The sequence below is a fragment of the Ptychodera flava genome, chromosome 5, assembly GCF_041260155.1.
Source record: "Ptychodera flava strain L36383 chromosome 5, AS_Pfla_20210202, whole genome shotgun sequence".
NCBI classification, from domain to species: Eukaryota; Metazoa; Hemichordata; class Enteropneusta; family Ptychoderidae; genus Ptychodera; species Ptychodera flava.
Genome location: NC_091932.1, coordinates 25,484,709 through 25,497,754, shown reverse-complemented (window position 1 = coordinate 25,497,754; position 13,046 = coordinate 25,484,709). Strand labels below are relative to the sequence as shown.

The 13,046-nt window shown below is 38.0% G+C and overlaps 1 protein-coding gene across 1 annotated transcript; it reads right to left on the bottom strand.

Moving 5' to 3' along the window:
- Positions 1 to 357: 357 nt before the first annotated feature.
- On the bottom strand, positions 358 to 12,731 carry LOC139133366 (calmodulin-beta-like). The gene is made up of 3 exons (XM_070699924.1): positions 12,335 to 12,731; positions 8,414 to 8,653; positions 358 to 2,871 (listed from the first exon to the last, which is right to left on the bottom strand). The coding sequence occupies exons 1-3, from the start codon at positions 12,369 to 12,371 to the stop codon at positions 2,663 to 2,665; spliced, it is 486 nt and encodes a 161-aa protein (XP_070556025.1). The 5' UTR covers positions 12,372 to 12,731; the 3' UTR covers positions 358 to 2,662.
- Between the last annotated feature and the right edge of the window lie 315 nt (positions 12,732 to 13,046).

Here is a 13,046-nt window from a genome sequence, read left to right as displayed (position 1 = left end):
AAATAAAATTTTCAACGTCCTTTTTTGTGAAAGTCGATGATTGAATATTTTTCTGAAGAGTTAAAACAGAATTTCAAACATCTGCAAATCAAGATAATTTATTCTCTGGTACCAAGCTTTGCACGGTGGCCTCTGATTTTATCCTGTTTTTTTTTGAAAGATAATTGTTCAAAGTTTCCCCCGAGGAAAGTTTGAGCAAAAGTTGAAATTTTTCACTTTCGAGATGCGTACTACCTTAAACTAAAACATCAATCTCACGTGACCTGAACACGTGAGCGACATGTTTGTCCTTTAATCGGCCGTAACATTTTTTTAACATTCGATGTTATTAAATCTTAACACAAACGGAGACAAATATTGTTTAATAACATTAACGGATAGTTTATTCAGTTACTTTTGTTTTTTTGTTTTTCAAAACAAAAATAAAGTAAGACGCCCGATGAAATAAGATTTTGTTTCAATATCCTATTACAGTAATTTCTTGATGCGAGATTAGTTCCTGAAGTGATATCACACAGGTACAAACAAATATGTTTGTAGTCGATTAAAAGTATTTATACATTATAGTTTGTAGATATAATGGATTCCATTTATCTTGGCTTTTGTGACCCTAAACAACACTTGAAATTGATGTTCAAGTACTGCAAATGTAGGATTGTTCAACAGAAGAGATATTCAAAACAGAACGTGGTAAAAATAAATATCGTTTTACTAAATTAAATCATTAAATTGTGTAGTTATCGAGGATAATCCTCGACTTCAATGATCGAATTTTACTTAGAATTTTTGGCCTGTCTTCAAAGGTTCTGCTTGGAATTTTGATTTAAAAATTTTACATTTGCCGAGCTTCATTAACATACAAGGCAGCATACTGCGGTGATAGTAATGAATGTTGCACACTGAATCTGAAAAAGCGCCCTCAATAGTTTGTCATGTGTTGATATTCAGGGGTTTTCACTATTCCATTGCAAGCGGATGATTACATTTCTCTGTGCTGGCTTTACATGCTCTCGTTCAGACAAACAAAGGGATTTGGTGCTCAAAGTCACCGCTATTCACCAGTTCTTAAAAATAAAACCTTGAAAGATTACTATAATACATCAACTCCCTTTTCTTCAGATAATAAAATAAGTTCAAGTGTGGTTGTACAAAATGATCGATGGGAGTACATCTCTTGTGTATATACAAGTTGTAGAAGGAAGAAGTCGCCCTAGATGCGTGGTGAAATCAGCCTCTTTCGTAAGTAAGCAATGATACTCAATGTTGTACGAGTGATCCGTCTTAATCTCTAAAATACGACAAGATTTCAAGTCAAGGTGACGATAAAATGGTGGAGGAGAAAAAGTGAAAAAGTGAACGTCATTCGCTTTCTGTATCAAAACTCGGCCTGAATTACCAGACTCGAAATATTTAAACTTTAACACTGCATTTTTATTACAGACGCTGAAAGGCACTCAGCCTGTCGTAAGTAGCAACTGAATACAGTTGGTGAAATATCCCTCAAAGAGATGGCAGTATTAAATTTCATGTGAAAATCGATCGATGACGGTGCGTGTGACTGCGCATGTGCGATTCAACTTTGCGTCGCAAATCTATACGTGTACTCTAAGTTAAGGTAAATATATGCGCGGGTGATGTGCATCGTCTACAGCCAGAAACCCGCGGACGGCTTCAGTGATTAGGTGAAAATCTTTCAAAATCTATGTCTGTGACGTTAAAATAATTCTTCCAAAATACATGTTACGAAACTGTCAATTTAATTGCATCTTGTTTAAGTGCTTTTCGCACGGATGCTAATCATTTACGATCTTGAGTTCATTTGGAAATAACGGAAGTGACAAAACCCTTCAATTTAAAAGGTAGCCTCTATTACTGTCTCTTTAAATTTACTGATGGCTGACCGTCTAGCACTTTGAGCTTGACACCGGTTCGATTACAGTGAAAGTTCAATTTCATCGAACCTATCTGATTGCGTGCCTTTTATAAAATTTCGTTGCGTCGACATCATTTATGACGTCAAGGCAGGTTCCTATAGTCAGCCTACATCACCCGCTCCGCTTACGGTAATAACGACGAACTACATGTAGCGAGATAAATCGCCGACACGTGTGGTGAAGTTATCAAACGAGAAGAATAATCGATTATTAAAATTTTCATCACGTATGAGTTTTATGCTTCGTTCAATGTGACATGATATCGCATTAAACTTTGCTGAAATCAGTAAACCTGAAGATAATTAGATTGACTGTAGGCGCTCATCAACCATGGCTTTCGAGTATCAGACGTGACTCCTTTTCAAATAATGTGAATTCCTCCCTGATGACAATGTCAGCAGAAGCGTTGCTATTAACCAACGCCATGCCAAGTTGAATAATTTTCCCACGCACTTTGACCAACTGCAAATTTTGAATCCATTTATAGTAGGAATGATGCTCCCAAACAAACACACAAACTTCGAAACGTTGCGTATTCAGTGTGGCGTTCTGTTTGATCCGAAGAAATATTTAATGACTCAACACGTCTTCGTGACTGCGACCGTTTGTTTTGGTACCAAACGTTCCCACGTCATCCCGAAAATTAACATGCAGGTGACCTCACAGTTCGTGGAAATTGGACACGGTCTTCCGGTTAACCGCAGCATTGTCGTTGTATCATTCATTCGTTACCGGAAGGAACCTTTCATCATTTTCGTGAATTCGTTATAGTTCACCCGGCCGTCGCCATCTTGGTCGACGCGGGCGATCATCTGCGTCAGTTCCTCCTCCGTCATTTTGAAACCCAGCGACCAGGTGGCGTGACGGAGCTCGTCTCGGCTGATGAATCCGTCGCCGTCCTCGTCAAACTCTTGAAAGGCATCGTACATCTTCTGATCTGTAAAGAAGAGGGTTGGAAAATGTACCCATATTTGGAATATCAGAATCGAGCGTTGTAAGAATCTGCAACTGAATTTTCATTATCACTCTCAGTTTGGCAAAGATTTTTTTGGTGATAATGACCGTAAATCTCAAATGATCACAGACTTAATAACTGATAAAGCAGTAACAGATCAAAATAAATCAAGATTACAGTTGAAGACAGAGACTGACAAAGAAATTATAATCAAAGAAACGAAGCAGAAGACTGCGCAGGCGTAAGAAATGCAAAAATAACACCGGAGTTGATCATCATAGTTCAAGGTATATATAAATCAATTGCCCACCCACGGAGCATGCGTCATACAGTCCCCACGGGCATGTTTGAAATACACCTGCTTCAAATGTTGATGCTACATCTAGGAAGCGTCAATAATTATGTCATGTGATTGTATATCGTTCAATTCAAACAAGCTCCAGCATCATGCAGACTAAAGCATTAATTTATTGGGTTCGTTGTGTCCTCGGCTGACCTCTTCCGTGTTGGGTAGTAAGCAAGGCACTTAGCTAATACACTTTGCAAATCTCGCGAGGATAGGAGAGCGCCAGCTCTGCTCGCCTTTGTGTCAGCCCAGAACATAACCCTTGAGGAGAGGGGAAACATTGGTCTCTGCGCTCAATTATGTTAGCGCAATCTAATGTAGAAATCTAGCAATTTTGGTGCGCTTTTAGAGAATTACTATTTGAAATGCCAGGTGGTAAATTGAAACGAAATAGAGTTCTGTCGGCATCAGTATGGTGTTTATACTCGGCAGCGGGTATCATGTCTATTTTTTCTAGATTACTGATGTCTTCATAACTAACATATTGAAATTGAATTCATAACTTATAAGCTTTTCATTTTTGTCAAAATACTAACGACGAAGGCTCGCCATATCTGTCTGTGTGTCTTCAAGTCTGTCTGTCGCTACGAACCATTTGGGCCTGTGATTAAAGTTTCAAAGATAGGTTTTCCTTCAGATAAAAACAACTCTTTTTTAGCATGTTCGGCCCTCTGATCATGAATTTCAAGAGTGAGATGAGACTGCGGTCAAGATCGATGCTTGATAAAAAATTAGGAGGGCACAGTTTTAGAGCAAGAAGCTGAACACCAAACCTGCCTAGCCGAGAAAGAGGGGGGGGGGGGGGGTGAAAGATCGCGACTTTTACATATAATAAGTTTAACCTTTAATTCTAGCGTTGGTTGTAAATTTAGACAATAGTCAATGCTTTTCTTTGTTTCCAGTAAAACTTTATGTTTACGGTATACTGCCACAAACGCACAAGGACAATGGGTTAAAACCTTGTCTCTGAATTATTTCCATCTGTCTGCAAATATGAATTAATATTAATCGTCATCGATATAAATCTTTCGAATTATTGACCGGAAAAAGCTGGCGAAGCCGTAAAAAACACAACAGTTGCCATGGCAATAGTGATGATTGATGGAGCGCGCCTGAGCCTGAATCAACGCAGGTTTGTGTTTTTTTTCGGCAACTAACTAGGTCGATGTACTGCACAATGATGGGCTCTCTGTAAATGCCCGATGCAAATTTAAGAGAGAGGTGCTCTATTAACTTAAACGTAGGGAGATGTGTTCAAACTTGCCAATATTGCAGTTAGCCAGGAAATACGCCATTTTAACCTATGACTCAAAACCAACCCTGGTGACGAATATTTCTTTGTGAATTACAGACGGTTGATATACGGCATAATTTGTAAATTGTCTTATTTATTTAATTTTTTTTTTTAAATTTGGATTGAGTAACGTTGAAAACCTGCCAACTATATTAGCAATATTACCTTGCTGAACGTCGCAGCCACTTAAAACACAAGAGTATTGAACTGTATTCAGTTAAATTTAAGGAGAGTACTCGCGTGACAAATCGATAACCAAGTCGCATGGCAGCGAGACGGAGTCGTGACACTACAACTATATTTCTTCATCAAATTTCCAAATTAGTCAATCTCGGTGCTTTTCATTACTCTCGAAGGCATCGGGTGTCACGTTAACACAGCATTTTAAAGATTTATCGCCTTTCGTCTTCCTTCGTGCCGTTTTATTCAAATAATACATCTATCGATTCAGCTCCGTGCGGTCGTTATTTGCGGCGAATACGTAATTGCAAATCGGTGAAACAATTTCCCTTTCTTAATACATATCGTGATCATTTGTAATTACGGTACCCAGTTGTATAAACTACAGCGGTCCTATCGATAAGAAATTAAACATATTTTATTATTACTATATTTTGGGCTGCATGACGCTGCCATGGGAACAGTGTGAAAATGTACATCTGTTGATAGAAGTAATCATTTTTAGAACTGCATCTCTCATATTCTAGGATAGCTTTTATTTCCGTTTAGGAATACGTCAATTAAGGTTGTTGGTCTTGATTCGTATTTCAAACTGTCATTGAAATGGGAAAATATGCAAATCGAGATTTGTAGACTCGATGATCATGATAATTGTAGTGGTAGAGAGAGAGAGAGAGTCGTGGTGATGATGATGACGATAGCGATGATGATGATGATGATGATGATGATGATGGTGATGGTGATGGTGATGATGATGATGATGATGATGATGGTGGTGGTGGTGGTGGAGGTGATGATGATGATGATGATGATGATGATGATGATGATGATGGTGGTGGTGGTGGTGGTGATGATGATGATGATGATGATGATGATGATGATGACGACGACGTCGAGGAGGAGGAGAGGGCTAGTATTAGTAGTCACTTTATAAAAGAGCTACAAAACATTTTCAAAAACATTGTATTAAAGGAAAAAAACGAATATTTCAAGGCATTGTACATAGATTTTACCCTCTTTTCAAGTTGTTATAGTTAAGAAAGGATTTCACCTGTTTCAATCATCTGAAGAACGCCAATATATGAACAAAACCAGAATATTTGATTTCCTCTTTTCATTGCTTGTATTTTCATTACTTTATTAGAAATTTAATCGGTTGCTTGGGCTTTTGCTAATGAAAGTATATGGACAGAGAAGAATACCTCACCCTAATGGAAGTAACGCAATATGTCTGAGAGCTTCTTTTTATAAAAGAGCACGTAACACGAGCTTTTGGTTATAATGCTTTGAGAATCAACTTTCTATATTAAAAAGATAAAGGCCCACTTTCAATATTTACCAACGGTCAAAAGGCACATATGTTTTTATTTGAGATTTTTTTTGGCTTTGAAGAACAAAGTCTGTAATGGATCGACTGGCATTGTTTTCTTCGATAGAGCTCTTGCAACTTCCCTTCGGGTGATGTTTTCAGAGATAGAGAAATTTCGAATAAATGCTTTTCAGGGTTTACTTAACTCTGTTGAACCTTTATTGATTAGAATGAATCAGGATGTTCCAAAAGCACTTCAGAATAGTTCTTTATTAGTCAAATTGGCAATATTGTTGGCACATGTATGTATGTATTAATGATTGAATACTTTGTGAAATATTGAATCAACTATACTTGATGTGTTCTCACTTTTATTGTGTGTGTATACAATAAAAGTGAGAACACATCAAGTATAGTTGTTAATATATATATATATATATATATATATATACATATATACGTATATATACACACATTCATACATGATAAATATTGATCTAATGGTATAGACAGGTAGGTAGATGGATAGATAGATAGATAGATAACTAAATAGATAGATAGCTAGATTGATAGATAAATAGATAGATAGATAGATAGATAGATTGATAGGTAAATAGATAGATAGATAGATAGATAGATAGATAGATAGATAGACAGATAGATACATAGATAGATAGATAGATAGATTGATAAATAAATAGACTGATAGATATATAGACAGATTGATAGGGAGGCATAAATGTGTTACATCAATTAAGAATATTTTATATTCTTATGGTTTTGGCTTTGTATGGCTGGCACAGGAGGTTGGTAACAAAGAAATGTAACAGTTTTTAAGTGATTTTGAGAAAAGGGTAAAAGATATTTGCAAGCAACAATGGCGGGGAAACATTATGAAAATAAATAAAATGCGTACATATATTGAGTTAAGAGCGCCCTTGAACCAGAGAAATACATTTCTTTAAATATTAATTTTAAAATCCGCTTCAACAATAGCATGCTTCCGTTGTTCATGCCTTCCTTTAAATATAGAAAAAGGTAGACATGTTGGTTTAGTTTCAACTGAAAGATTTTGTGAAATGTGTAATTCTAACAAAGTCGAAGATGAGTTTCATTTTTTGTTGGAATGTCCCACTTATCATAATATCAGATCATTGTATTTACCTGAAGATATCTGTATTCATCCAAATATATGTAAGTTTCAGCGTTTATTACGTTCTACCGATGAACGTGTATTGCGTAAGCTTGGTATTTTTCTGTTTAAAGCTTTTCAGTTGCGAAAAGACATACTTTGTAGGTTAAATGTAGACAATCCTTGATATAGAAATTGTTAATTACGGATTGGTTTATTTTTGTATTGTAAATTTGAAAGTTTTAATTTATTTGCATTTTTTGACGTGTAACCCCTCTGCAGATGGGCGGGAGGCCTTGAAATGCAATAAACAAACCTTAAACCTTAGACAGATTGATAGATAGAAAGACGGATAGACAGATGTACGATTTTTCAAGAGATTCCCAAATTGCTTGCTTGCCTAAGTGACTGATAGATGATTGAAGAAATTGATTGATTGATTGATTTATTGATTGATCAACTGACTAATGGATAGAGGCAAAGACGACAGAAAGGCAGATTGAAGCACGGACACATTGATTGATGGAATGGCTGAGGCATGGAACAAGCCTGCCAATCAGACAGAAGTGAAGTAGACAAGTTATTAGTGAGTCATACAGACTGATGATACACACTGTCCTGCTTGGATGATGGGTTTGATGTACGGATGCTGGTATAGATTGGAGATTTACCAATACAACGTTTGTCATAGGCCTTGGCAAGAGCTTATCAATACAGTTTGTTGGTTTTACAGTGTAAAATATACTCTCGAAATTTTACCTCTAATAGGCTACTTGCGTTTTTCCTTGAGTCCCAAACGCAATTTTTGCGTGCACTTTTCTCGCAACATACGTATACCTAATATTTGAGCGGGTTGGGTCAGATTTATATATGACTAACCAGGCATACAAAGACCCGATGATTAAAGTGTTTTTCGAAACAGTCTTCGGCATAACAGACATTCAAACAATGAAGCTTTTTATCATGGCAGGAAAGGACAGCAGATTTCAAAGTTTCACTGAAATAATCATATCTTCGTATACGGAGGATAACTGCACAAGCATGTTCATGTCCGTGGTAGAATTATCCATGTATGCTTGAGTTACTAGAGCAGAGAGTATGAACGCGTGATTTCCATCTAAATTAGCATGCACTTACATATGAATGAAAACCCTCGTGAAAATAATAAAATGAAGTTAATGTAAGTCACGCCTTGGACACGTTTCTAGAATTCCAAGCATTAAAAGAGCCACCAGAAACTGAACTGGGAGTTAATTCACCAACCTTTGCGTTCTTTTCGGTCGGACTGCATTATTCGCACAAATTCGCGATAATTCACCCGCCCGTCGCCGTCGATATCCGCGCGCCTTATCATGTCCTCCATTCGTCGCTCTGACATCTTCTTGCCGATCTGCTTGACGACGTGTCGGAGTTCATCCGGCGTGATGTATCCGTCGCCATTCGTGTCGAACTGCATGAATGCTTCATAAATTTCGTCTTCGGAGACAGTCTTGATTCCTTGTTCTGAAAGTGTTTCATGAAATACAAGAAAGATTTGAAAAACTTTCTTTTATTTTCAAATGGAATGAGTTACAAATCAAAGCCATGTTAACTGTGCTCCCTTACTTGCCGACTTATTTCTGTTCTCATACGAGGCAGAATTTATCCAGAACCTTATCAAGCAGAAAAAGGTCTCTGTAGCTCGTACTTTCAACCTAACATTTAGATACATAGACGATGTTATTTCATTGAATAACTCTGAATTCAGTAAATATCTCGCTATGATTTATCCTCCAGAATTGGAGATTAAAGAAACTACAGAAACGGCCTTCTGCTTCATATCTGGACATTTTACTTGAATTTGACTCCAATGTCACCTTTCTACTAGGCTATATGACAAGAGAGATGATTTCAACTTTAGTATAATTAATTTTCCACACCTCATCAGTAATATTCCACTCTCACCTGCTTATGGGGTATACATTTCCCAGCTTATACGATATGCAAGAGCATGCAGTTCATATGGTGATTTTGTAGAGAGACATGGCCATCTCTCTTTCAAACTGTTAAATCAAGGTTACACCAGAGCAAGACTTGTCTCTACATTCAAACGCTTTTTTGGCAGGTATCGCAAGCTGATAGATAAATACAATATCTCTCTTCGACAAATGATCACTGATGGCATCGGTGACATTGGGCCTTAGTTAGTGACCACTACCTATCTGACTTACAGATTGATATATGGCGGGTGCCACATGTGGGGCAGGATGCGCTTACTATTTTCGAAACACCTGACATCACTTCTTGGTCTTTTGGCCAGAGGTCCATATATCTTTCTTTCATGAATTTGACTTTGTTTGTACCGTCTATTTACTGTCTGTTCTGTGCTGTTTTGTGTCTATGTTTACAACTATTGTCTTACAAATTTTGACCTAGTGTTATTGGATTATGGATTGGTATGATTGCGATTATTTTAGTATCAATCAACCAGTTACACTCTTCTATACTTTTTTTCTGTATATGTAAAAAGACTTGCTCGAACAAGTTCACATCGATCAAATAAATCATAAATAATGAAATAGCCATGAATTAAATTACAACTTTCATTTGATATAAAAGTCAGGAGTTTATTTGAGGTAATGAAGTGACCTTGCGGTCGGTATTTTTGCATGTATATAAATGTATGTAATGTACGTACCTATGTATGTATGGATGGATGAATAGATAGATGGATGCACGCACGCCTGTGTGGAGTTTTGTGTAAACGTGTATGTATGTATGTATGTATGTATGTATGTATGTATGTATGTATGTATGTATGTATGTATGTATGTGTGTATGTGTGTATGAATGTATGTATGTGTGCTAAATGTTGGTACAGTGATTAATGTATCGGTGTGCTACACGTGTGTGATATGCACACGTGTTACGCAAGTGATTTTATCGTGTACCCGTGCAGATATATGCTGTTAAGTGCTAAAAGACCACTCTAAATTCGATGACACCCGGTACTCCAAGACTTAAGTCTTGTCCAATCTCTTTATTGAAGAAGCCCAATACAGAACGAGAGCTGCTCTGCTTTCCCGTTAGTTTCGGTTTAGGAAATTTAGTAAAACTGCACACGCCACTAAAGGCAAAACACTATTAAACCATTTGAGGATGGAATTTTGGAAAGATTTCGAAAAGTTTAATCCAAATACACGCTCATATCGAACTCCCTCAGCATTTCAATATTTGTAAAGTAGTAAAATTTTCAACAAGGAGAAAGACGGATAGGAATTCTTGTATTTCTCAGACTTGAGGTTTGAGCTTCAAGTCAATTGAGATGATTGCAGCGTTAAGCAATCACTTACCGGCTGTGTCTTGAACAGATATCTGACATGCTGTAGTTAGCTTGCAAGAAAATGAATGGTGAGGTCGAAGCGCGGAGTCCAACAGTCGCGGCTTACCGAACATTTAATTAATAGGTCTTATGAAGAACGGGCCGTGAACTGTTTGTGAATAAAGCGAAAGCAATTTTGTGCAACTGTGTGTTATGGCAACGGGAACTATACACAAAGTTAACAGAAGTGGTATTATAAACAACGACGACGACAACAACAACAACAACAACACAACAAGAACTGTTTTCTAGACAAAAAATCTCTCAGAACAGTTTCCAAAAGATAAAACAGACCACTAATTTGTGATTTCCGGCCAATTGAAAAAAAAATACACGGTTTTATATGAATAATGTAATTTTGCCAATTTCTAGCCAATTAGCGTTGCTATGGAAACCATTTGTGGCCTTCGGTGCCCTTCTTTGTAGATTGGGATGGCAGAGAAATTCGACCCTCATTGGTTGATGGCTGATGACATCTATTTTGACAGGAGAAGCACGATGATGACAAGATGCGAAGTTCTCATCAGCAAATCTATTTGCCTTTTGTTGTCAGTCATAAACCAAATTTTTCGCTCGAAAGGATCTGATGGCGAGGAACGCATTTCGATTTCCAACGATTTGTGAAGATTTATTAAATTTGTCATCTAAATTTCCGCTTTTCTGATTTTCACGTCGCGCGAGGGATTGGCAGCCACATCTCCATGGCAACCGGCCATGACTTCAAAACAGCGAGCGGATGAAACATCAACAAGCGCGGCGGTTCTTGTGGATCCATATGATTGGACGATTTTCAAATAGTCGGTTCGAGTGTTTCTGTACAACATATGTGATACTAAGGTTAGAATAACACTCGTAATATGAAATATTACTTCCCATACTAACCATGAAATATGCAGTGATTACGACTAATCTATCAAAAATATGGTATTAAAATCATGAACTACACACAGACGATCGCATAAAAGGACACACCATCGGTTTAAAATCGGTTTTGAATCCCATCTTTACAAATTCGTTTCGTCTCAATTCGCCCAGTTAACACTTGTTGTCATGGCAGCTGGATGTTAAGCTCCTAAAAATGTCTGTCATTTCAAAATTCAACACCTCCGCACTTGGTGGAACAAACACTCTTAACAGGTGAATCGTGGCGCAAGAAGGCTGGGGATACAGACTGGAAAAAAAATCGATCACGGGTTGCTCTTGTATTTCTCAAGTAATAGGTTGAACGACCCAGCCAAGAAATTCAGCCAGCGGCACCGCGGTAAACTAAACAAATTACGACGTTTGTTGGTTCTGGGTTTTCAACTCTCAAATAGATTAAATGTTAGGGGTACATCATGTTTGCACAACCTTAGGTAACCGAGCAAGAGACACTATGCCGTAATAAAAACATCAGTTGCCATGTCATACGAATTCGTGGTTGTTTTTGTCATGGTTGGTAAGACTAGCAGAATTAGGTCAAGACTTGTTATGGTAACTGGTTGGCTGTAGTACAGTTTTCAGTCACTGCCATCGTGTGGTTTGTACATGACGAAGGGTTCTGCGCTTCTCGGCGTAAAACTGGCATTTCTGATAACCCACGCGAGATTTCAACTACACCCGAAGAGATCAGGCGATGTGCTGTGCAGTGAAATAAATGGTTCCATGGCTGTATACAAGGCGAATATAATATAGATATACATCCATGCCGCTGCAGAGGTCACCAGTGGGTGTATGACCTTCTGGAAATATGCAAGATGTTTAATGTGTGGGCATGTTGACGCAGCGGCGGCCACACGATAGTGAGAGTGTTCCCCCCATGGAGATGAAAACTCAAACCTTACCTTGACCTGTTGTATTTCTGCTGGACGAGCATCCCATTTTCCATCGAGGACTTCCAATGCCGCCAGCAGCGAAGGGTGTGTGATCTCTCTTTCTCGCTGCCTGAAACGTTACATAGCGTACACGTTTCGTTTCACTGAGCTCTGCCAAACACCAGCATCTATAGTTTGATGACAATGTACAGCTGCCAGCAAAGCCTGAATGGCAGCCACGCTGTACGCCGAGTGAGGGTGTATCTGCCCGTCCTCAAATGAACTTTGTCGACATTGGTTCAGCGTTTACAATAGGAAATGGCTGGATTTGTCCGTAGTGTTAACGTTTTTGCTATTTCCGTGATGTAGCCAACCGTATGTTCACCACTCCACTGACGTCACATAACGTGCGCTCCGATGACTGTAAGGGATGGACCATTAGACCTTGGGAGGGGGGGTGGTCACAATGAAATTGTGAAAATTTTTTTTTTACTATTGTAAATTTCTGAAATTTTTTTTTTCCAATTGAGATTAGCTGTGCAAATTTTTTTTTTCAGAGTAAATTTTCAGATTTATAATTTTTTTTTCGTTCGTCGCTGTCTGAAGATAAAGATGGCAAACATGTGGTGGTGCTAAGCACCACAAGCGGCCACGCAAGCGGTAACTTGGAAGAGGTCAGGAGAGGGGTGTCCCCCTGCTGCTGTTGGAGCTTTTGAAAAATAGAGATTAAAATGGTGTTATT